The sequence below is a fragment of the Anabas testudineus genome, chromosome 4 (genome assembly GCF_900324465.2).
Source record: "Anabas testudineus chromosome 4, fAnaTes1.2, whole genome shotgun sequence".
Lineage (NCBI taxonomy): Eukaryota > Metazoa > Chordata > Actinopteri > Anabantiformes > Anabantidae > Anabas > Anabas testudineus.
Window position 1 is genome coordinate 13553597 of NC_046613.1, and position 25033 is coordinate 13578629.

General features: G+C 40.9%; 2 protein-coding genes across 6 annotated transcripts in view; one reads left to right on the plus strand and one right to left on the minus strand.

Moving 5' to 3' along the window:
- Positions 1-2131: 2131 nt before the first annotated feature.
- Positions 2132-5461, plus strand: guk1b (guanylate kinase 1b). The gene is made up of 8 exons (XM_026345301.1): positions 2132-2154; positions 2394-2509; positions 2741-2782; positions 4226-4322; positions 4836-4974; positions 5091-5175; positions 5248-5333; positions 5429-5461. Exons 1-8 carry the CDS (start codon positions 2132-2134, stop codon positions 5459-5461), a joined length of 621 nt encoding a protein of 206 aa, XP_026201086.1.
- Positions 5462-5957: 496 nt separating this feature from the next.
- obscna (obscurin, cytoskeletal calmodulin and titin-interacting RhoGEF a) overlaps positions 5958-25033 on the minus strand; it is a 34604-nt gene continuing 15528 nt past the window's right edge. The window contains exons 37-81 of one of the 5 annotated variants that reach the window (XM_026345220.1): positions 24666-24932; positions 24234-24500; positions 23754-24020; positions 23221-23487; positions 20831-23116; positions 20671-20743; positions 20475-20569; positions 20276-20385; positions 19928-20128; positions 19719-19801; positions 19383-19556; positions 19136-19295; positions 18963-19061; positions 18610-18774; positions 18381-18539; positions 18008-18185; positions 17770-17883; positions 17486-17653; positions 17020-17122; positions 16798-16927; positions 16614-16719; positions 14737-14845; positions 14469-14602; positions 14277-14389; positions 13881-14049; positions 13687-13774; positions 13399-13599; positions 13236-13296; positions 13075-13152; positions 12799-12971; positions 12552-12578; positions 12302-12454; positions 11883-11928; positions 11724-11801; positions 9830-11561; positions 9535-9663; positions 9294-9416; positions 8990-9157; positions 8690-8795; positions 8318-8557; positions 7870-8093; positions 7744-7758; positions 7413-7509; positions 6975-7124; positions 5958-6692 (exon numbers count right to left, since the gene is read on the minus strand). In XM_026345220.1, the coding sequence (XP_026201005.1) occupies positions 6509-6692; positions 6975-7124; positions 7413-7509; positions 7744-7758; positions 7870-8093; positions 8318-8557; positions 8690-8795; positions 8990-9157; positions 9294-9416; positions 9535-9663; positions 9830-11561; positions 11724-11801; positions 11883-11928; positions 12302-12454; positions 12552-12578; positions 12799-12971; positions 13075-13152; positions 13236-13296; positions 13399-13599; positions 13687-13774; positions 13881-14049; positions 14277-14389; positions 14469-14602; positions 14737-14845; positions 16614-16719; positions 16798-16927; positions 17020-17122; positions 17486-17653; positions 17770-17883; positions 18008-18185; positions 18381-18539; positions 18610-18774; positions 18963-19061; positions 19136-19295; positions 19383-19556; positions 19719-19801; positions 19928-20128; positions 20276-20385; positions 20475-20569; positions 20671-20743; positions 20831-23116; positions 23221-23487; positions 23754-24020; positions 24234-24500; positions 24666-24932 (10070 nt within the window). In that variant the 3' untranslated portion in view covers positions 5958-6508. Of the gene's footprint in view, positions 6693-6974; positions 7125-7412; positions 7510-7743; positions 7762-7869; positions 8094-8317; positions 8558-8689; positions 8796-8989; positions 9158-9293; positions 9417-9534; positions 9664-9829; positions 11562-11723; positions 11802-11882; positions 11929-12301; positions 12455-12551; positions 12579-12798; positions 12972-13074; positions 13153-13235; positions 13297-13398; positions 13600-13686; positions 13775-13880; positions 14050-14276; positions 14390-14468; positions 14603-14736; positions 14846-16613; positions 16720-16797; positions 16928-17019; positions 17123-17485; positions 17654-17769; positions 17884-18007; positions 18186-18380; positions 18540-18609; positions 18775-18962; positions 19062-19135; positions 19296-19382; positions 19557-19718; positions 19802-19927; positions 20129-20275; positions 20386-20474; positions 20570-20670; positions 20744-20830; positions 23117-23220; positions 23488-23753; positions 24021-24233; positions 24501-24665; positions 24933-25033 lie in introns of all 5 variants that reach the window. The other 4 variants (XM_026345219.1, XM_026345223.1, XM_026345222.1 and 1 more) reach the window with 4 other exon arrangements.

Sequence of the window (25033 nt, forward strand, 5' to 3'; positions counted from 1 at the left end):
ACGCGTGTATATGACGTTGACTAGCAGAACAGTGTGACTGTATTAACTGTATAGAGCTTTTTTTAATTAGATCATTTCTTGTTTGTTTAGCTCTTGTAGGTTGGAAACATTCACAGTAATCTCATTGCATTCAGACTTATTTTGTCTTTGTCATTGATGTGTTTCTAAAATCTAATTTTATCAATGTTACTACAATAAAATGTGAGTCCAAACAGTTGTCGTTTCCCAAAATCTTTGTATATGTGCATGATATACAGATTCAGACATCAACAGACATCTCACGTCAGTTAGTCTTGTCGAAAGCCTTGTTATGATGACTCTGTGTTATGTATTCACCATTTAAGAAGTGGGTCGCCGCAGGATTAGTCAGACAGAGTTCACTGCCGCTCATCTAGAGCTGAGTTTTAAACTCATGGTTGTTCCTGAAAAAGAGTGACGCTCTAAGTGATATGCTAAAGGTAAAAAAGCTTCTTCTAAACCTACTGTGTCTGGAAACGAATATACTGTAGTTACATTTTTACCACAATACAGTAATGTAATTGTACATTGTACATTTACCTCTTTAACTCTTACCTGCACTGGTAAAATCCTAAATCTGGTGCTTAAGCAACAAGTCCGGAGTTTAAGCAGAAGCAAATTCACAGAATGAATTCTTGTCTTGTGTCCTGCTCAGAGTGTGAATTAAATCAATCCAGCATGCTGCACAAAGCTAATTCAGACTGACAGTGAGCAGCTTTACTCACACACACACACACACACACACACACACACACACACACACACACACACACACACACACACACTTACACTGTAAACACTTCATTCACTCCTGACACAACTCTCTACAAAACAAGCAGCACAGGCTTCGTGAGAACAGGTGAGGTTGAATTTTTCATTTCTTAGACCTAAATATACTTAATTAAACCACAGTGAACATGTTATGAACTGAAACACGCAGATGAAGAAAGAGAATCAATCTACATTTATACAGGTGAGAATAAACAAGCTAACTGAGGTTCAGTTCTGTAGTACTGGTTCAGGTCTGGGTACTTGTATTACACAGTACTGTTGCTCAAATACTTCAAATGCATCAAATTTTTGAAAGGAAACTGTGTTTTAGGACATTTAAAAGGTTGAGACACAGGGAATATTAAAATAGATGTCATGTCTCTTCACCTGTCGTTCAACAGCAATGATACTCAAATTCTTCAGTAGAGTAAAAGTAGAAATACCACTCCGTCAAATGTACTCCATTGGAAAACAATAAGTATAATCAGATAAATGGGCTCATAAAGGTTTTTTATACTAAATAATCCCTTTCATAATGTTACCATATATACTGTATTAGATGTTATTGTCGCTGATGCATTAACATGTGATCAACTATGGGACAGTGGAGCTTTATTTTGCATGGGAGCAAATTCTTGATAGTTTGAAATGCTAATCAGGTACAACATTAAAATCACCAGGTACTTTTAATGTGTCGGGTCAGCATGGGAAATGTTTATTGCAGGCCATATGACAGTGTTGTGACATCATAGCACGCTGACCTCATAACAACGTTTAAACCGTCAGGGGCTGTGTTTATGTTGGGTGATCGCTGTTATATTGTAACAGCGCAGGAAGTTAGTAACTAAAGCTGTCAGACGAATGCATGTGAGATAAAGTTCAAGTAGCAGAAAGTGTAAATGCTTAACTTATACTTGAATACTTGTCCTGTGTTACTGTGTTATTTGTATTTGTGTTAATGGGGATTGTAAATGAACTGGTTCAACGTTGTCCCTGAAACATCCTCTGTCAGGTAAACCTGTTCTAGACCTTTTGTGTCTCCTGGCCCAGATCCAATTAATCCTGCTGACTGACCTGCCGTGACTTCATTACCAGGCGTTCTTAGCATTAACCTCAGGGCCTCTGGCCGTCTAACGAGTCAGCAATTAGGACGTGGACATGTTTTAATATTTCAATTAAGAAGCGAGGATGCTGAATTTCCAAGTGTCAGGTAATTACTAGTGGTGAGGGGATGCTTTTAACCCTTCCGTGTGCACGTTGGGGATGTGTCCTCAGGACAGTGTGGTGGTCAAGAGAAGCTTGGATCAAAGGATTAGACTTACAGAATCTTAGAGCAGCTAACATGAGGGCTTATACAGCACTGCAGTTCAAATGTATAGGAAGAAAGGGAATTTAGCAACATGAGATACTTGGAACAAATGGTGCTTTGATCAAAGATCTCAGAATTAGTCATTTATAGTGTGAATAAAATAATGTTCTCTCTGCTGATCTAGAAACGGCTGCCACACCTCGAATACTGAATTTCCTCTGGCACAAAACATCTGATTCTTAATCTGCTTCTGGCACAAACCTGAGCTCACATTGTCCTCGTCCATCTGTCCCAGAACGATGTCAGGACCGAGGCCCGTGGTACTGAGTGGCCCCTCTGGAGTAGGGAAGAGCACACTGATGAAAAAACTGATGAAGGATTATGAAGGCGTCTTTGGATTCAGCGTGTCACGTACGTTTGCGTGCCAACTGTTGATTGGCTTTGACTGCGACATCCTGTCTGAGGTGGAAGCAGGAGTTACAGAATCTAATGCTGCATTGGAAAGTAGACCGGTGCTAATTCAGTAAATCTTGCAATGATGCAGCTGAGGTTTTTACAGCATCACAATATTCTGTCTAAATAAAAAATGATTTATTACACTATTCCTGGCTGGGTTTTAATGTTGAAAACATCTCCTTGCAGACACAACGAGGAACCCCCGACCAGGAGAGGAAGACGGCAAAGGTACAGTAGCTCTAATCCAAAACAGACTTGTTGGTGACAGCTTCTAGTGTTAGTTTAGTGGGGGAGGGGGGTTGATGCTTTTAGCGGCTTCACACTGTGAGTGACCAGGCAGCAGCGATGGATTTGAATCTACAGACGTGTTAAAAAGTACATTTTAAACTAGTAAACTTGACAATACACTTCTCTTCTTTTTGCTGTACCACATTTCCCAGCCTCCCCTACCTGTCTGCTCAACAAAAAATAAATAAAAAAAATGCCCAGAACACTTCTTACTCCCAAGTGAACTGCACAAATGGTTATGTCCCCATTGTTTAGCTCCCTTGACATGAAGGGATAAACATCTTTCTGTGCCTCTTTTGCTTTCTCCATAGGGCTGAACAAGCTCCCTATGCTTCTGGGGGCTACTTTACTGCCTGTAGCAGACATCTTATCCTCTGAAGACTTAGAATTGTCAGCCTCATTTTCGTGTCCAAATGAATCAGAAACCACAGATAAAGGTGACCTCAGTGTGATTCCTGATCACAGCTTTATGAAAGATGGGGGTTACTTTCATCATCCCGGCACACTGTCATTGGATTTACATGCACTAGTACTGTGATAAACAAAAATACATTAAGTCCTTTAAGGAATCAGGATCAGTCAACACTTTGGAGTAAAAAGCTTTTGAAAATAGCCCCCTGTAATGCCTCAGTAGTGATTCCCATTTCCAGTCCCATGAGGTTTAACTCTCCTATTTCCCACTGATAGAGCACTGGTGATTTGCAACGACCATTAGATAAAAGATTCAACACGTGCATATTTCTTTATTGTTTTTGGATACACAAGATCCGACCTTTTCAATCATTGCTGTCACATTAATTTAATGTATCAGGAAAATTGTGGTCACTTGTGGCCCTGATTCTTTTTCTGTTTCTCTCTTTACTAAAAATACAAGACGCTAAATGGCTTTTTAATCATTTGTTGAGTAACACAACAGTGGATTTTGTTCACTTTGGGCCAAAATGGGATTTTGATCTTACATGGAAATACATTTAATGCACTATTCTGGCTTGTTTTCTATTTATGTCACATTCACTGTTCTATCCAACCTTTCCCATAAGTTCTTTACTTCAGCCTCAGCAGATTTCACATTGCAGCTACAGTGTCCATCAGTGGTAGGAGCAGTGTGTAGTGTTCTGTCTTAGATACCCCAGACGTTTTGATGTTGTGAAGCTATAAGTATAGATATCTGCTTTGGACAGCTAATGACATCTTTGGAAAAAAAAATCATGCAACAAATCTTTGTATAGATAACACATCCTTCACTGTTTCTGTAATTTTAACATGGTTGAAAAATTAGCAGCTGGTTGAGATGGTCTATACTTTAAATCTGCCTGTGATGTTCACATGATGTTTACTTTAACTGTGCAGTCATTATTGTATTACTGATATTGCACTTTACAGACTACCATTTCACAACGAGGGAGGCCATGCAGGAGGGCATGGACAATGGCGAATTTATTGAGAATGCAGAGTTTTCTGGCAACATGTATGGAACGAGGTAAATAATATTTGCACCCTTGCAGGAATTTCACTTCATAATGGATTTTCTGTTCCTCTATTTTATGCTCATTCAGGAGCTTTTCCACTCTACCTAGAAAGAAAATCTTAAAGAAAAGCTCAGATATTAGAAGAAAACGTCACTAGTGCTGCAGATCTTTTACAAATCTGGACTTTTGTCTTGCACATGAGAATGCCTTCTGACTTGGCCACGAGGATCAAGAGGGTATTTAATAGTCTGGTGACAGTTGGAGCTTTAACCCACATTAGATCAAGAAAAACGCAAAGCTGGAGCTCAGCACCTAGTGTGTCACGTTTAATCTCTTCGTCCTACTCTGAAGATAACACACAGTTACTGCAGTTTGAGCAGCTCGGATCAATGAAGAGATCCTCTTACCTTAGTCACTACATGTGAGCACAAACTTACGTGATTACACATTCGATAAATGTCGGGAGGTGGTTAAATAAATAGCTTTGTGCACTTTCATGCTATAACAATGCACTGGTTCTACAGTAAAGCGGCGATAGAAGATGTGCAGGCAAAGAACTTAATCTGCATCTTAGATGTGGACATCCAGGGGGTGAAGAGGATTAAAGAGACAGACCTGAACCCCATCTACATCTCCATCCAGCCTCCATCCATGGAGATCCTGGTAAAACTCTGACTAATTTAAACAAATCAATGAACTGTAAAAATCTTGACTGATGTTTTATTTTACAAAGCAGCTCTTGTGCTAAAAATAATGTCTCGTTCTATGATCTCTCACAGGAAACACGCCTGAGGGACAGGCAGACAGAGACAGAGGAGAGTTTACAGAAACGTCTTGAAGCAGCACGCATTGATTTGGAGCTCAGTAAGTTTCTTTGCAGTTCTGCCAAAACATGATGTAAAAACAATCATTGCAGCTTTAAATTCTTATTTCCAGGTAAGGAGCCTGGATTGTTTGATGTCGTCATCATCAATGAGGACGTAGAAAGGGCCTACGAAGAGCTGAAAGAGATTCTCAATGAAGTCAGTAGAAAATACATTGGTGTCATTTGTGTTCCTTCTCTTGAAAGAGGCCAAAATTAAAAGTAAAAATTATTAACTCATCTCTCCTTTTACAGGAAATCAAAAAAGTGCAAGAAGCCAAATCATAAGTAGGAAACAGAAACAATGGTTCTGCATGTTCACATCTTCACTGGCTGAAAACAGCATCTGAGGAAAGGTTATCTGTTACTGAATAAGCTCAGTGATGTTCAGATGATGAAGAGGACTGTTTTCTCAACTAAGAGAATGGGGCTTTGTCTTAGAGGTAGTGCAGTTATGGTTGATATCTATGTAAAAAAATCATGACCCATGTGTTTCTGCCAGCTGGTTCAGCAGCATGCAAAGATAAATCCGAGTTTAGCACTGGTCTACCTAAAAGTGTGCAGTACACATCCCCACTTACTACCTGGTATACACACTGCAAATCTGATATAGCAGAAATAAATCATAGTTACTCTTACTAATCAGTAATTATTTATAATTACATAAATGTCATTAAACAATGGGCTCAAATTCGTTATTTAAAGTTGACATGAAATAAGTTTTTTTAGTCACTGCATATACAGAATTACACTTACAAATATTTACATCTATATTTGTGTGTTTGATACATCTGAGAATAAAGATGTGGTGTTGAACGACCAGTTTTGAGCCATTTCTTCATTTTATTCATTAACTCATTCAGTTGGGTGGTAAACCCATTATATTACTAATATGAAACGAAGAAGCATCCAACAAAAAGTCAAATAAAATCAATTTCCCATTTATACATTTCACTCTTAAGCCAGAAAATGTTTTAAATAAAATACTGTTTATCACGGCTTTTTGTATGAAACACAGCAGCACAGAACCTTAAGGCCAAACTCACACTGAGGAGTAAACTTAGTAACTTTACAACTCATGCAACAACTTGTTACTTAGCCTAAACCTGTTTCCACTTAGAGTAAACTAAAGCAAACAAAAAGTACTAACTGACTAACTAATATGAGCACATTTTGACAACTTATTAAGACGATTCATGTTTCCATCATCAGAGGACAAGGAGAGACAATCTTACCCGACCTTGGCAAACAATCAGCTAAAATTAAATGAGCTGGTTATAAAGCTGCAGAGTGTTCAGAAGAAAACTGCTAGTGAAAGATAAGCATGCTAAGGTGCTATGACTGGAAGAAGGGACCTCGAAGCTTGGTGCGGACCTGATCTCGTTTCTCCTCCTTCTGCTTCAGATAGGCTTTAAGCTTGTCCGTGGAGAAACACACTTTGGAGTGCCGGGCTTTGTGCGGGGTGCGATGGGCCCTCAGCCATGGGTTCTGAAGACCCTCAGTTGCAGTGGGCCTCCCCCTATCAAATCAAACTTTATTATTTTACCATGTTTATCATATTACAGACTTGTTGTTTTCTGTGTTGCTGTTCTTTAAAATACCCGAACCAAAGACGCACTGGACAGTTGATAATGACAGAGACCAACTGTCTCCAAATTATGTTTTTCATCCATTAAGAACTTAAAGCCACAGTCACAGCACTTTATAGCAGAGTCTGCTTTGGCATGTGCAATATGTTACTTGAATTATGTACATATTGCAATTTATTTTTTACGTAAAATATTTTAACAGATACACTCACCAAGATTTATTATTTAGGGTGCTCTTCATGAAGTTTAAGGCTCCTTCTGACAGACCAGGGTAACACCGTCCAAACTGAATCTTCCCCTTCTTGATGTTTCTGTCTTGTTCCCGGCTGAGCTCTGCATGAAACGGGCTGTCAGCACTCAACCTAGTGACGAAAGGAAATATACATACAGTATAAAGAACATTTAGACAACTTTATCAGTATCATTTGAATGATTCCAACCCAATATTTTATAAAAAATAACTACAAAATAATATTATTGATGATTTTTTTATGCTTTTGTAACTATTTTTTAAGAATGGGAGCCACCTTTATCACGTCATCAATATCTTATTCTGCATGTAATATTTAGATGGTAAGATCTTCATTAGAAAAGCTGACTATTTTTATAAAAGTTAAACATTTAGTGTGTGTAACTGTATCTCTGCTTACATGATGAAAGACAGAACTCCAATAGCCCAAACATCAGTTTCAGGCCCAACCCCGTGACCCTCGAGGATTTCCGGAGCTTTAGGAAGGATAATATAAACTGACAAAACAGACAGACATGGGATACTGTTTGTAAAGTGTTGTTACTGGAAAGTCACTCTCATGCTGAATTTTGTTTATTAGGATTCATCGGCAGAAACTGATATTAAAATGAAAAGAAAATGTGTTGACATGTTTGTTAGGATACAGTATGAATGCTAGGATCAGCTGATGTGGAAGAAGCTAGGCTGGTTATTTCTATCCATCAGTCCGCCATTCCTTAAAGAATATGCACCTTTGCTGCAGGAGTCTGCTGAAAGTCACGACAATCGAAGGTTAGTGCACTAGAAAAATCTACGACAGAACATGCTGAAAAATGTTTAGTTTGCCTTTTGAAAATGAAACATTAGTACATCAGTACCTTTGCTTTCCGACAGGCCCTGGATGTGCTCGATGTTGAGGGGCTGTCCAGGTGTGAAGGACTGAGCTGAGCCAAAGTCTACAATCTTAAGGTGGTTACAATCATCCACCAACATGTTGTCAGACTTGAGGTCTAGGTGGATAACGCGACGGCTGTGAAGGTAGTCGACTGCTCCAAGAATCTGAACCAGGAGCTCTGCAACATGAGTCTCTGCATATAGATCTCTGAAAAGACAGATACTCACATGTTTAGTTATATTTGGATTGACTCCCTCCTCTGCAATAGATTTCTATATACAGTACTGTCCACTAATGTACTTTACATCGAGTAGTTTTCTCAAAATAATCCCTGAAGTACGCCAAAATATTCAATTAGATAAGAAAATAATATCAATACTCAGGCGTATAAATGTGCAATTTTGGTTTATGTTTCTCAAGCATTCCTTTACCTTGCAGCCAGACTGTGGAGCAGCTCCTTGCCAGGACAGAGCTCCTCCACTAGCACCATGTAGCAGGAGGTGATGAATGTGGTGTGCAGCTGAACCAGGTGGGGATGATGAAGCCTCTTCAGCAGCTGGTACTCTCTCAACACCAGCTGTCTCTGCTCTGCCTTGTATGGGGTGATCTTGGCAGCAAACACTTGGCTGGTCTCAACATCCCTGCACAGGTTTATGACGCTGAAACGACCCCTGATAGAGAAGCGTAGAATAAGATGATACACAAAAAGGGCGTTATGATTGGTGGAACTGGTCCCTGACTCTCCCAGCCTAGACGGTAACTACAGCTCTTGGCTTGTTTGCAGCTTTAATTAAAAATCCCACCTGTTGATCTCATAAAGGAAGCTGAAGTTCTTATGTGTTATTTGTTGTTCTGTTGCGGGGACCTTTGACCCCAAGGCCTCAGTCCGAATGAGAGGAATGTGAGTCTCTACAGAACAAAAAATGAGACGCTGTTACTTTCCATGTTGTGGATGATGAAAATATGGATGTAAATCCCCTGTGAAACAAAGTCCTTCTATAATGTCACTGAATAATGAACATATGAAAAGTCACAAAATGAATAAAATAGCACATTAACAACAGCAAACATGCAACAATGTGTTAAAGAGTCATTTTTCCTGCCTTCGGGGTGAGTAGCCATGACAACAGGTGCTGAAGCATCACTGAAAGGTCCTGTTCCTGTCTTGGTGATGCAGCCCACCCTGAACACATAAGATGCTCCTCTTGGTAAGTCCCTCACCTCGTAACAGCTATCTGTCACCTCCTCTGACAGCACTGTCCACTCCCCTCCTGAAGAGATTTGATGATTTTACAAGAGGAAATAGAATTTGAAAGTAAAAGGTACACAGCGTTAACAGGGAAGCAGAACAACAAACCACCAGTTTAATTTCTGCACTGATGTCCTGTACCACATCTGTGAACCCACCGTCTGAACAGTACTGAACACAGTAGGTGATGGGGTCATTAGACTGAATTGGCCTCCAAACCAGCAGAACTCCACCCCCATCCAACTGAAACACATCAGCTTTGCTAGGACGGACTGGAAGATCTAGAAATTACGGAGTAGAACAAACAAACACAACCAGGCTTTTAACAAAATGATGTATGGATGACAGCACGTCAGACCATCTAAGACTGAAAATACTTTACTGTCACTGATTCACTACCTTTAGTCTTTTTGAATACAGGTATTTTGAAAGAAGGCAAGAGTTTGGAGGTCTTCTTTTTTGGACTCTCAAGACCAGTGCTGCGCTCCCTTTCAGGTGGGACAGGAGCTGATCCCTTTACTATCGGGCCTGTCAGGGGGGACAAATAACACAAAAGGGAAGAAAGAGAGCTTTTAATTGGATCAAAAGACAAATGAAGTCTATAAATTTACAACTGTAACCAAGGAGGGATCAGTGAAATCAAAATAAAGATAATGTTTTGATGATAAAAAGGGGACAACTACTTATAACTCACCTTTACTCACATCCTCTTTACTAGAAGACCTGGAGAACAGCTTGGTGAGGCTGGAGGCTGAGGCTCTCATTTTCTTCCTCAGGGACATGGTGGGTGTATCAGGCTTCATGATCTCTCCTAGTGTGGGTCCTAACTCTCTGTTGTCCAGCTGTGAGTACGAATGACCAGTCCAGGACTGCCTGCGGAAGATCTTCAGCAGTCCCAGCTTGGGTGATTTGCCTGTGCGTGGTTGGATTTCCAGGGCTGGAGCTGATGCATGCCTCTGGAGGCCGTCCTTTTGCTTCTTGTCCCTGGCTCTGGAAGGCCTTTCTGGAGTCTGGAGGGAAGAGAGGCTGGGACTAGGGCTCGGACTAAGTGGGATCCTTGGGGGACCTCTGCTGTCTGTAGATAAGTTGGGATTAGAGCGAGTGCGGTTTCGTGGTGGAACCTGGGGAAAAGAGCTTCTGGGTTTAACTTCTTGGAAAGACGAAGGGGATGGTGAAATTAGAGGTTCCCCCTGGTCATCATAACTTTCACTCTCTCCTGATCTGTATCTTCCTCTGAGGTAACCATGACTCAGCTCCTCATAGGAGCCGAGTCTACTTGAAGATTCAGAGCCCCCATGCTCTAAAATGTAAGACTCAGCCAAAGACCCCTGAGAACCGGAAAAGGTATCTCCCTCTGTTTGCTCCTGACCCAGCCTGGCGCTCATTCTTTCTCCAGCAACAAAATTGGAGGGAACAGATGTACCCCTGAGCACAAAAGACCCCTGTGTTGGAGCTACAGAGCCTTTTGTTCTTGTGGATTGACTTGAGATAGCCAGTGAGGTTCTCCCGATCACTTCGTCATCTGTGAAATCTTCCTTCATACTTTGAGAGCCACCTTCTTCACCTGGCATTGTGCGCTTAGGGGAGCTGGAAGATCGACAAGAATACCCATCAAGCGACCTGCTCCTTCTATGAGGTGGTGCATTGGTGTGGGTGGGGCTACCTCCATTGTCAAACGAGCAGGACTTATGCCTTGTGGACTGGGTAGACCCCCGTCTCTGACTACGGTTGGTTTCTGTCTCATCCTCCACATATTCAATAAGAGGCTCATTGAGACGTCCTGAGAAGCTTCTCCTGAGTGGTTTGCGGCCTCTTTCCTGCTTTTTAGCCTGGAATTTGTCCCGTAAAGACATATGTCTTGCTGACATTGGTGAAAGCTGATGAGAGGTGCTGTAGAAAGTGCTTCGGATGACACTGCCCCGAGGGATACGACTGCTATCGCTGCCTGAACCCTCGTCCCCATCAGACAGGCAGAGGGATTGAGTACTGTCTTTACTGAACCTACGCTCTCTCTGAGGTGTTTGTTGGCATGACACATCTGATGATGCAACTGACTGTCTGCTCATACTGCGTTCTAATGCACTCCTCCTTCCTACCATCTCCCCATCCTCCCCTTCCTCCACAGTTACATCTTCTTCTTCTGCATCTAGTTGGTGTTTAGGAAAAGGCTCAGGGATCTGTGCTCTCTCCATTTGAGGATCATATTCCTCCTCTGTTTCTTCCTCCTCCTCAGTCGGGCTACAGTGACGGAAAAAGTCCCAGGAGTCTGCTTCATCGTATTCAGATGAGGAGCCACTACTGAGAGAGGTGCTGCTGTGTTCCTGTGGCTCACGGGTCACTGTCACTGCGGTCTCTCTGAGAGGAGCATCCAGCAGCTCAGGGATCGGCCTCAATGTGAGAACTGACCCAATGCAAGTCAAGGATCGCTGAGGGGATAGTGGGCTAACTGTGAATTCAACTCACGCAAGTACAGTAAACTCCAAAATCAACATTATAAGAAAACAGTTTGTAAGAGCGTGCAGTGTGTACCTTTACCCCAGATTCTGAGGTTTCAATGAATGACGTGACGCACAAGAGAAGAAACTCACCTGCCACTTTCTTTTTGAGAGGAACGCTTTCAGATTCTTTGTGTTAATTTCATCAGTATCTTCTCCTGCATGTTCATCCTGAATGCAGATACAAAGTATAAGTAGTTTAGTGCACTGAACACGTCAGACTATTCCTGTTCCTGTTGCGTTTCCTCTTACCTGAAACCACTCGTGGCCTAAGCACTCAAAAGCAGATGGCCGTTTTCTATGCACATAAAAATGATATAAAATAAGGGTTATGTGAAAACAAAACACTGAGTTCAGATAAAATTTGCTTTTAACGCCAACTGGCCTGACATCTACCTGTGATGTGAATAAGGTGCTAGTAAAGCCACAGAGTTATGGGCACAATGTACTTCTATACAGAAACCTATAAAACTTTTATTTTTTGGGATCAAAGTTAATTGCATTTAATTAAAATTAAATGCAGCTTTAACAAGAATACATAGTAGATTATGAACATTTTTAACTTAATTAAATTGACATTTGTTTTCATTTTGTATTTTTGGAATATTTTTGGTTTATATATTTGATTTAATGAATTCACAGTGTAAGCAATAATAAATTAGGTTCCCTACTCTGGATCTGGCTGAAGGACCATATGAAGAAAGTTCTGGGCTTCAGGGCTCCTGTTTGTGACATCAGGGGCACCCCAGTCCAGAGTCCCGTCCCCAACTCTCAATAGTGTTGCACGGTCTGTCTCACCCACAAAAGGGCACTGGCTCACAAGACTTTCCAGATAAAGACAAAAGTGTTAGAAAATCCGGAGTCAAATGCACAACAACATGTGCAGCGATACCAAAAGTGTAAATACATTGTGATACATACCACAGATAGGCCATAACACCCACAGCCCTGACAGAGAGAGTATAAGATATCATTGTAATACGTTATTTTGTTCTGTATTTGGCAGCTGTATACTGATTCATTTTCTTAATCTGCTAGCAATACTGTAGCGGCCAGTCTACAGCAAACTGAATTCACTGAAAATAACAGATTTTCACACATTATAAAAAATTGACATTTGCATACATCTGTGTATATGATGGCATGTTCAGTTAATGCGATTACTCACCAAATATCAGTGGCCACAGTGACCGGCTCTTGGTGAACTATCTCTGGTGCAATGAACTCTGGTGTGCCATACATACTATACTGGTGTCTGGATGTGTCTATTTCTTGGCAGAAGCCAAAATCACAGATCTTGATCTCATCTCTTGGTGGATACACCATTAGTATATTTTCAGGCTGAAAAGAGTATAAATAAAAATGGGGTTAAGACATAGTACATGGTACAATTTAGTACAACAGTACCATGTTGACTCGACTATAAATCGACTATAAATCTTACTTTTAAGTCCAAATGCAAGATGTTCATGCTGTGAATGTGACCAACTCCTTCAAGGATTTGCTGAATGTATGACTGAACCTGAAAAAAGTTCGATATTAGACAAGAGCCCTACATAACATTTGTTAGGAAAATGTTGTAGGGAATACACTAAAGGTTTGTACCTCTTTCTCTGAGACTGATCCTCTCAGTAGCAAATGGTCCAGAAGTCCATGAGAGCAGCAGCTACAGAAAAATCATGTTAAAGGACTCTAAACTGAACACAAATTAACAAACTAAACTAAACAAATATGACAATTACACTGAAACATTTAACAAGGAGGATACATTTCCGTGATCAGGACTAATGTGCGTCTGGTGCAAAAGAAGTCCAGCAAACAGGCCACTCTGGGATGAGCCAGACGAGAGAGCAAGTCTCTCTCCTGGAAGGCCCTAGTCCGAGTGCTGCTCCGCAGAGGCAATAACTTGGCAGCAAAGACTTCACCTGTCCTTCTGTGAACTACACGCTTCACTACACCAAAGGTCCCCCTAAAACACAGCAAGATTGTGGCGCTCATTTCAAATCTTACCAGAGATCCCAGGAGCTTGGACAATGTCAGTATAATTCATTTTCACCTTCCAATTTCCTCATGAACATCATAAACAGAGAATAACTTCCTTCTCTTCCCCAGCTCCATTTCTCTCTCATGACACTCCAGTGGACCTACAGAGAAACCACGATACATCATTTATACCCTCTTTATATAAATATGCCTTGACCACTAAACCTTGGTAAGGTTTTCAGTTAGACAGGTTTTCTGTTGTCTCACCTTCTTCCACTGTAAGCTGAGACTGGCACGAGGCATGGCCTGAGTCATTGTAGGCAAAGCAGGTGTATATGCCACTGTCTTCACCCTCAGGACACACTACGGTCACTAAGCATCGAGCTCCATGCTGTACTATCTCCACATTCTCATTGGCTGCAAGCTCCTCTCCATCCTTCAAACACAGGAAAGGAGCAGCATTTTCTCAGGGGTTGTTAACAGAGCCTCTTACCAGTAAACTTTGGGCAAACATTTTCTATTGTGACCTTGAAAACACTATGATGACCTCTTAGAACCTTGTTATGTTGCAAGTAAAAAGAGTGGGAATAATGTGTCTATTAACTGACTATATTTGGGCCTATTTACCTATTTATTATATTCACCTAATCACTGAACTCCTACCTTGTACCACTGTATCTTTGGAGTAGGTCTTCCTGTGATGATTGCAGTAAATGTAGCTGACTGGCCAGGCTCTACACAAAGGTCCTCAGTAGGTACTTGGATGGATGGAGGAGCTAAAAAGGAAATTAAAACACTTTTACTTATACAGTGTTTGATAATATTCATAGTTGTATGTTTAAGAGACAAGAATACCATCTGTGATTTCTTGCATTGGTTCGGAGAGGAAAATCTCCTCCTCCTCGTCCTCCAAGTAACATGGAGGCTGCTGTGCTGTCTGATCCACATATGAAGAGACAGGAGCCACCTCTTCAGCACCACACTCAGCTCTGGAGACAAAATCAAGATAAAACATACCACAGACAAATTATAATAATGTGAAAATATATATCGATATATTGACAAACTACTTTGACTACTAAACATTAACAAACTTCAAAGTATAAAATTATACAAAACTTACTGTTGAGTGTGTCCAGGAGGAAAAAGCATCTTGGCAACAGAGGTCGGGCTGAAATCAGTCTGTAACCAGTTCTTCACAAAGGCAGTGGACCAGTCCTCTGAGTCAGCATCTATGTAAATCAAAACACTGCTTAGCCAGAATTTAGGATAAGCATTATTGAATTGAATGAATAATATAAATGTGTATTTTAAACTATACTTAAAGGAATTTGATGTTAATCTTAACGTTTACTGTGAATAATATTTAAAAAGTACATTACCTTTCAGTCTGGGAAAAGTAATATTGCATTTCTTACCTCAGTACTCGTGGGTTTAACCTCACTACCTCACCACATCAGGAGGACATGTGCACATGCCCATTCCTGCATAGGCGTAAGGGGGACACCTGCCCAGCACATGACCATCTTGTGTTCGTAGGAGTGAAGAGTTAGCTGGGCATGCTTTGAGAGGAGAAAGGGGAATGTTGAGTGGTTATTTGTTATCATGACAGTGATGACTTACATGGAACAGTCCATGTGAGGAACCTCCTGCTATTGGACTAGTAGAGGGAAGATGGAAAAAACATGTAGGTTATTGGCAATGGAAGGACAAACTGTTGAAAGCTAGGAAAAATAATTGAATGAGTGAGATATAAGTAACATATGCCAAACTTAAAACATCTCATAACTCCATTCAATTTGCCTGAATTCTATTAAATTCTATTCTATTCTACCACTTTTATTGTAGATCATATGTAATAGTAACAGTAATTTAATAGACACTGGCACATTACATCATATAGGACTACAACAGAGCTACTCGCTATCTCTATAATTACATTTCTGCTATTGTCTATGGGACTTGAGAGATTGGGTTGACTTTTAGATGATACCATGAGTCTAACAGGGGAAAATGATCAAGTCTGTTTCAATCCATGCTTTTTGTGTAAAGTGGTAATGTGATGGAAAACACAAAAACATTCCATAAAATACATGTATCAATGTCTTTACATAAGTAAGGATGCTGGGAAGTACAGTATGTTGGCGATGTTGAATGGTAGCCTCTAGATCCCAATATGTTATGGCATTAGACACTTGTTTAGATTCAGCAAATAGTTATTGTAGTTTTTTCTTTAAATGACTTACTTGTGCACTCAGCAACTCAGAATCATTAATTTGTAGCCATCAGGTCAGGGATGGATATTTTTAAGTAGGGTATATTGTGGCAAAGGTCATTGTAGTGGTTAACCACTAGCATCTGCATTCGGCAGACACATACATAGTGTTCATATTACTCTTCACATGCTGCTTCATGCTTTACTTAACTCCAATTAGTGGTTTGAAGTTATGATAGTAATCCAAAACGAGAAAGGAGAAATACATTATTTATGTTCCACAATTTAATATAGTTAATAGCTGAATTCACAATTGCTGTACTGTGCAGATGGGAGCTGCTGTTCCTTTTTTCATTCTTATATGATAAATTTCCTCTTCGTTTCATCTAAAAGCTGCGTCATATGCCATAACTGTTAGGGATCTAGTGACAATTGGTATGCTAGTTGGAACTACTTGAGGTGTAAGTGTGTCTAAAATAGGAAAAAAGGAAAACGTGAGTAAAATCTTAAAATGGTGTTGACCTGATAGAATGGATGAATGGTAGTGGTTGAAAGTGGAAATTGATGTAATTTGTTCACATGGTTTGTTGTTGTAAAGTGAAGAGGTGTCACACGGTGTGATGCAAAAAACAGTGACAGGCTCAGATGTGAAACAATGGTATGTGCTTCATCCCTTCTCAAATACGACTGAACAAGTGACAGTGTGGGGAGTCCATAGAAAAATCTGTCATGGGCTTCCATCCTGTGTGGAGAATATTTACCTGGAGTCACTGTGCCATACCTACCTTTGGGGGGTAAATCCTGTGGTTGGTCATTCTCGATTTCGATCGGTAACACATAGGCGGGGCACAGTCCTGCTTTGCACTTCACACAGCCAAACTCATTTCGAAGCTAAAAGGAATTTGATCTACTGTATTTAAAAGTAAGATCTCTGATATCTTTAGATTTTATCAATGTGAGTTTTCATACCTCACACTCGTACTGTCCGATATCTGCCTCTGTCGCACCGATGACCGTCAGACACAAGATTCCACTTCGAACATCATTCAGAATTAAGTATTTGTGAGGATCATTCAGCTCTCTGCTGTCTTTCAACCACCTGCCAAAGATGAATACATATGACACACACAGTGTCCAAGGACTCATAGAGCAGCTACTGTGGTTACATGGCAGCTTCTCCTTTTGCCGTACCTGACACGTGGTAAAGGAGTAGTGAGTGTGGAGCAGGTAAACTGGAAATCCTCTCCTTCTATCAGACAGGCACTCTCCAGTCGTCTCACAAATCGGGGAGGAGCTATAGAGAAGAAATACAGAGAGATCTAATTTGTGTTTTTAGAATTAGACAACATTACAGTAGATACTAATACAGTAATAGTGGAAATATCAGTAATAATAGTAGTAGATATAAGAGTACTGGAAGATCTTAAAGAGGAAGCAGTGACAGAAGTTAATGTTTAACCACTGCAACAGTAGTAACAGTGGTAATAGTGACTGGATGTACTGATAAAACTATTGCTAGTAAGCAGCAGTAATACTGTATTTAAAACCATGGTAGCAGTGCTAGTAGAAGCAGTAACAACTGTAGGTGATGCAGCCGCAGTCACAATGGTAACAGTACTAGAATAAGTTAGTACTTGATGCTCAGGGGCAGACTCACCCTCGACCACAACCTTTGCCAGAGTACCAGCTCTGCCCATGGAGCTGGTGGCGTAGCATATATACTGTCCAGAGTCCTCTGCGGTGAGGCAGTCCAGGATGAGACTGCAGGTACCGGACTGGTCTGCTGTGATGATGTGACGCGGGTCATCCTCTAAAGGAAGGCCATCTAAGAAGTAGACATCGGGTTCTAACTACAAACCATGACTATTGTTTTAGATCACACATGCTCAGCAACACTTACTGTTTCAAACTAAGGTGAAAAAACACAATGAGTCCTCTGACCTTTGAGCCAGGTGATGACTGGTTTCGGTGATCCTGTGACCTTACAGGTCAGTTTGATTGTTTGTCCTGTCTTTGTTGTGGTGTCAGACAGCAATGATTTAAACACCGGTGGGCCTGTTGAGACACACAAATACAGAAATCCCACGCACAAGCATTGGGCGATGGTCTTGCCATAAAATGCCTCTCTGAACAACAACTCTGAAGAAAACAACAACACACGCAATTCAGAATAACTTACTGTTAGTAGGGAGGCCAGAGCGTTGCTGTAGCTCCTTTAGGTCCTTGAGCCAGGAAAGTTTAACCAGGGTGGAGCGGCTCTGCAGTATGTACCTCCGCAATGACCCCCTGTGCTCATGCCACAACGCCCAGGACTTTTCATCTCCACCAACGGTCTCCTTTAGTTCCACATCATTCAGCTGAGAGTACATTATACTAATTGTTAGCCTTTTGTGGGCAACTGTGACATTTCTTTTTTTTTGTATTGCTCTTGCTATATATATATACTTTAATATATATATATATATATATATATATATATATATATATATATATATATATATATATATATATATATATATAAAGAAGTAAGAAAACAGGAGACCTGATCTTACTTTCATTTTGTTCTTGAAGGTGAAGGTGTCACTGTTCATGCTGGTGTCTCTTTTCAGTTTGCACAGCACTATACATTCCTTGAAGAGAAAGACTTGTCTCTGATGCCCTCTAGAGGGTGTTTTAATTTCTGGAGACTCCTCCCACACTGTGAAGACTCCCTGGAGGAAAGAAGACACTTTAGCACCAGACAGAATAATAATGTGACTCAGGGTGTTCATATTGAGTTACCTGCCGCACAGGCTCGCCCAGGGCGGTTAGAGGAGCTGGGTAGTTCTCGATGAGGGACGACTGGTGCAGGTTGTCAGACCTCCAGGGTAGACAAGACACAATGGAGAAGGCATCCTCTAGGAGACAGCAGTTCTGGCCACTTCTGGCTTTGTTCTTGATTAACTCCTGTCAATAAAATATTTACTTCCATCCCAGGGATTTTGCTGACAAACTTTCTGTCAACTATATTGTGATACTACAAATTGCGACTGCAGAACAAGCAAATATTCATTTATCTACTACATTTCTATATAAGAGTTACAAGATAAAGATACATGTCTGCATGCAGGTAAAAATCTAACTTTAATGCTGACCTTCAGTAAAGCTTGATAGGTTTGAATTCTCTCCACAGGTCGCTGGAGGAAGGTAAGGACATCCATGACAGCAGAAGGGTCACCAGACTCTGTTAACTCCTGAGAAGTAAAGAGCAGCATAATTACTATTCTTAATTTATTAATGTTAAATATTTATATTAAAATGCAAAGACCTCGAAATACTGTTGAGTGGCCTTGTCAGTGACGCAGGCCTCTGCTTGTGCTTGTCCAACCATGTAGTGAAGATACTTCTCAAAGTCTTCGATGTGTTTGATCAAGTGCATGGCCACATCATCGTCTGTGGCACAGGCTCTCAGACCAGGAAGAATGGACCTGCGCAGATGAAAAATAATAAACATAGTTATTTGTAGCACAAGAACAATACTTAACTGTATATTATGTGTGCATGCATTGTTGTACCTCTCATGCAGAAATACGATGTCCTTGATATTCCTGAAAATGATCTCCTTCTGGTTGAGGATGTTAATGGGGACGTGGCAACTAGAGTCCAGATAATTTAGCTGATGAGAGGTGAACATCTTCATCTCCTTTACAAACTCCTCTTCTCCATCAATCAGGCCTTGGACCAGTTGGCTAAAAAAAGTGTGAGTTTCATTAGGAAGGTATGAGAATCAACAGTTCATTCTCCATAACCATTAAATATATGTGTAACAAATAAGTCAGTAATAAAAAATACAATTTGACATTTATATGACAGAAATCTAAAGTGTGGAGGGATGGAAGACAATAACCCACCTCATTGCTCTCCTGTACTCTTCCCCTGTAGACCCAATTCCATCAAGATCCTCATGAGGTGTTCTCAATGGTGGGAAGGTCTCCTGTTAAAGAAGACAGTAATGTGCTTATTATTTAAATTTATACTGATTAAATAAATATCTCTTTTGACCCCACCATTTATGAGTACAGCATTTTAAAACACCATCGCAGATATTTCAACATCCTACCTTTCTCTTCTTTTCCAGGTACGCTGGACACACCCACCCCTGACGAGCAGGATTGGTTTTGGTGGGTTTGGTCCTCACCAGCCATCTGTCAGGGTGAACACAGTCCAGGACCTCTACAAACTGTCCTTCCTTCAGAATAAAACTGTCCTTATTTCCACTGATAGGACTGCAGTCGGCTCGAGCCACGTAGATTTCGAATGTCTGGGGGAACAGAAGAGCAAATTCTGTACATTACAATGTGGAATTTAAAGTTTATTCAATGAAATACAGTGCATTTCTTTTCCAAGCTGTTTACAGAGTAAAACTAAAAGTAAAGTACTACTAGTAGTAGAGCAGTACTAAAAGTACCTCTCGCCTGTCTTCTTCCCCTTCTGACTCTGATCCAGAGACAGTACTTGTTAAGGGTGTGTGGGCACGATGCTTTGGAGATGGTGTCCGCATCCCACCGTCATGAGTCCCTAAAAATAAGAGAAAAGATGACTCTAGTACATCTGAAACTAGAGACAACACATACAGCAAAACAAAACAAAACAAAAAAACACACTACCTTTGACACTCAATAGTTTCTTAGGAGGTTGTGGAGCAACTATCTCTTCTTTATTGCCCCCTTTAGGTAGTTGGTCCACTGGTTTTGGTATTTCCCTGTGACAATATTTAATATTTTAGAAATCTTTATGAGCACAAAGACAGAATTAGCAATGAAATTCAAAGAACAAAACAAATCCTTTGTTTTTCACTCCAACCTTGATACAGCTGGACTTGTCTCCATATGCTCCATCACATCAGGAGCTGTCTCGTAATCAGAGGGACTGGACACTGTTGAAAGCAGAACACCATGAGCAATATAATGTAGGAAATCCATACTTATTGTCGTTACACATGGGATATAAATGCATAACTCACTAGAGCTGGCAGCAATGAGTGAAGATCCCCTTCTCTCTTGTAGGTTCACTGACGTATCTTGCTCTGTCAGGTTGTAGGCCTCCCACAGAGAGATGCTCACACTTTCTACATAGTTTGCACCATTTGTACCTAAAGAAGGGACCTGAGTTTGAGTCTGAGGCAAATTCTGAGCCTGTGAATCAGCCTGGCTTTCAAGGTTCGGTTTGGCAAGTTGAAGAGGAGTTATGGCAGCAAGGGGCGGATGTACAGGCCTCTGGTTTATCGGCGCAGGCTGCTGAGGTTTTACTACTGTTATGTTTCCATTGTAGGATGTCACACCAAACATATTCACTACCTCACAGGTGTAAATTCCACTGTCACTGGTGGTCAAGTTTTTTATCACCAGTGTGCATACCCCATCCTCCGTAGTCTCAGTACGGCATCGCTTGTCATTAGCGACGAGTTGGCCGTTTTTCAGCCAGCGCACTGCGCTGGGTTTTCCTTCTACAACACAAACTAGAGTGACTGTACCGTGAAGATCTGCGTTCTGGTTCTTAAACACCTCCTTAAAGACTGGTCGCATTTCTTTGTAGCCTTTGATGGCAGCCTGTGTCTTGACTGCAGCCTCTTGCATGTGAGCTTCATCTTCAGTGCTGATTTCAATGTCAGGTGGAGCATCCTCAGACGGTTGAATCTTCTGGAGAGGAAGGGTGGAGGGTTGGGTTGACCCCTGAGCCAAACAGTCAACAGGCTGGATATTTCTGTGGCTGTGGTTCACTGGTATTTCAGTTAAAGCCTCTGAGAAGGTTTCATCTTCAGAAATATAGAGAAGGGGAACGTCTTCTGTCATCTTCACTGCTTGTTGTTTTTCCTCCCTTTTCACTACTTCGACTGCCTGTTTTTTGGCCCCTTCAGGCTCCTCTCTCGTAGGTTTTACTTCCTGTTTGATCAGCTGTTGGGCTATTTTCTCTGTGGTTTTCCCAGACTGCTTTACTCTCTCACTTATTTCAGCGTCTGGTGTTACTGATACTGTCTTCTGAAATACTAATTTCTCATTAGCTTCCTTTTCCACTGGCATTAAAGGCAGTTTTTGTGGCAGATCAGTCACTGTTTTGACCGTAACCGTTGTCAGTCTTTGTTCATCTTGACCTGTCTCAGCCTCCTTTGATAATTGATTTTCCAGTCCACTCTTTGGTTTACTCTTTGTCCTCACAGGTGGTTTTAGAGGGACAAATCCTACCTCTTTTTCTAAAGGTTTTTCTGGCTGCACTACCGACTGTTTGTCCAAGTCAGTTATAGAAGGCACTCGTTCTTGTAGTTGCATCTTTTCTCTTTCGGCCTCTCTGGACACTTGCTGTTTCACATGGTCTTTTTGTCTGTCTTCTTCAGAATTATTTCCTGAAGCCTTTAATTGGGGAAAGGTCTCCTCGGTTTCCTTAGAAACATGTTTTAGTGGTACTTTTTCCCCTGCTGACCTTCCTTTAGATCTTACTGGTGGTTTTAAGCTGTCTTTTTCTGCCTTGTCTACAGCATCTTCTTTTTCCACAGGTTTTAAGTCTTCTTCAATTACAGTTTCTTTTCCAATAAACCTTTCTAGGGGTTTCACAGGCTGTTGTTCATCTGTACTGTTCTTCCAGAAGACTGCTGCTGGAGGTTTCACCTTCTTCTCAACTTCACTTGTTTTCTCGGAAGACCTTTTGCATTCTTGTGAGCTGGGTTCAACCTCAGGTTCCTTTTCCACACATATTATTGACTGTTTCTTTTCTTCAACCACACTGTCATCCATTATCCTTTCTGACTGACTTATTTTTAAGTTAGCTTTATCTAATTCCTCCAAATGCCCTCCTGATTCTCTTGTCTCCATTAAAACTTTACTTTCTGCTTCTAAAGGTCTATCTGGTCTTTCTAACGTCCAATCAATCCTATCATATTTTTTGATTAACATCACTGGCTTATCAGTTTTCTTGCATGCCTCACTGTTGTCGTTTTCTTTATGCCTTTCCAGTTGAATTACATTTTGTGCAACATCAGAGTCTTTCTCATCAGTCATTACAGGCTGGATGTCCTTTTGGTCTTTGTTAGTCTCAATTGGCATAGACTGTTTAAGGGCAAACAAAGGTTCCTCTTTCTCTGAATTTGTAATAGATGCTTTTCTTTTAGTCCTCTTTTTTGGTTCTGGAGGAACAGGCTCGGTGTCTGGTAAGTTGGGCCTTTTGTTCTGTGAAATAGACACCGTTCTGGAAACAATGTCCTTTGTCCGAGGAAATATTTCTGGCGGCTCTGCCTTCGGAGGAACGAGTTGTTGTGCTAGGCAAAAAATTGGGACAAATGTAGACAAGTGACTTATGATATATTTAATAAACTAATGTTATTGCTGTTACTTTGCCATTTAGGTACAAAGACTGACAAACCTTTCACAGTCACAGTTGCAGTGGTCTCTGCACTTCCTGCTTGACATGTATAGCTGCCACTGTCCTCAGGTTTGAGTTCCTTAATATGCAGCTGGAGCAAACAGCCATCCTGCTTCATCTCGTACTTCCTGTTTGCTCTCAATAGCAGCTTGTTCTTCTTCCATTGTATAGTCACACCAGGCTTAGATATTTCACAGAACAAGGAGACTGTACCTCCCTCTTCAGCCTCTACACTTTCTAAGTCCTTGTTGAAAAATGTTGGTAGCTCTGGGGATATGAGTAAAGAAGCAAAAAACTTAAAAAAGTATAATGGATAAAGGCTAAAACCAAAGGAGACCAAATGGTGATTGATGATGGACACAGTATCAAGACTAATATGCAAACTTACAATATCAGTTGTTGGGGTTGTAAAAATAGCAGCTCTGTAGATACCAGAAACTTTAGACAATCATCAAGACTTAACTTGTGTTGTTAAATGCATACAGTGCCAACACTCTGCATCCATACTGAATTGCTCATAGCCAAACACACACCTTTCACAGTTATAGTTGCAGTGGTCTCTGCACTTCCTGCTCGACATGTGTAGCTGCCACTGTCCTCAGGTTTGAGCTCCTTGATGTGGAGCTGTTGGAGGCAGCCATTCTGCTTCACCTCGTATTTTCTGCTTGCTCTCAGTGGCAGCTCGTTCTTCTTCCACTGCACTGACACTCCAGGCTTAGACAGTTCGCAGCTCAGGGAACTTGTGCCTCCTTCTTCAGCCTCCACACTTTGTAATTCTTTGTTGAAAAATGGAGCAAGCTCTATGTTGGTGAGAGAGAGCAGACCAAAAAATAGTTTTGGTCTTACTTTTCATGGTTTGATTTAACTTTATACTATATGTGCTATAAATTACTTCAGACAGATGACACAATCAGATTTAAGTATTTAAAAATCTGAGATAGTATAACTTATAACTCTGTCAGAGATCTTGATATACTAAACATTTCTATGCATATTGAACCACATGCACACACCTTTCACAGTCACAGTTGCAGTGGTCTCTGCACTTCCTGCTTGACATGTGTAGCAGCCGCTGTCTTCGAGTTTGAGCTCCTTGATGTGCAGCCGGAGGAGACAGCCATCTTGTTTTACCTCATGCTTTCTGCTGGCTCGCAGTGGCAGCTTGTTTTTCTTCCATTGCACCGGGACTCCAGGTTTAGACAGCTCACAGCACAGAGAGGCTGAATCTCCCTCTTCAGCCTCTACACTGTGTAATTCTTTGGTGAAGGATGTTGGGAGGTCTGCAAAAGTCATTACATTATGGACAAACATAAGGATATATCTTCAGTATAACTCAGTGTAATCATTTGAAACCTGACTATAGATTGCATGTGTGTACTTTTCAGACATCTGACTGAAAATTGAAGTTATAAAACAAATACAGCGAGGTTGCTAAACACACAGACCTTTCACTGTCATAGTTGCAGTGGTCTCTGCACTTCCTGCTTCACATGTGTAGCTGCCACTGTCCTCAGGTTTGAGGTCTCTGATCTGGAGCTGGAGCAAACAGCCATCCTGCTTCATCTCATACTTCCTATTAGCCCTCAGTGGCAGTTTGTTCTTCTTCCACTGCACTGACACTGCAGGTTTAGAGAGCTTGCAGCACAGCGAAGCAGAACCTCCCTCCTCAGCCTCAACATTTTCTAATTGTTTCTTGAACAATGTTGGGAGTTCTATAAAATGTTGTAAAGAGGGTAAATGTCTATTGTATATCCTTTTCATTAAAGAAATGACACTTAAGACATTACTAGATGTGGAGCAAACTCTGGAATAA

Bases quoted from the DNA above. Each gene is read 5' to 3' on its own strand.
- guk1b (XM_026345301.1), top strand. From the start codon at position 2,132: ATGAGGGCTTATACAGCACTGCA. The intron at 4,323-4,835 runs GTAAATAATATT...CTGGTTCTACAG, and splicing joins GGCAACATGTATGGAACGAG to TAAAGCGGCGATAGAAGATG. The intron at 4,975-5,090 runs GTAAAACTCTGA...GATCTCTCACAG, and splicing joins CTCCATCCATGGAGATCCTG to GAAACACGCCTGAGGGACAG.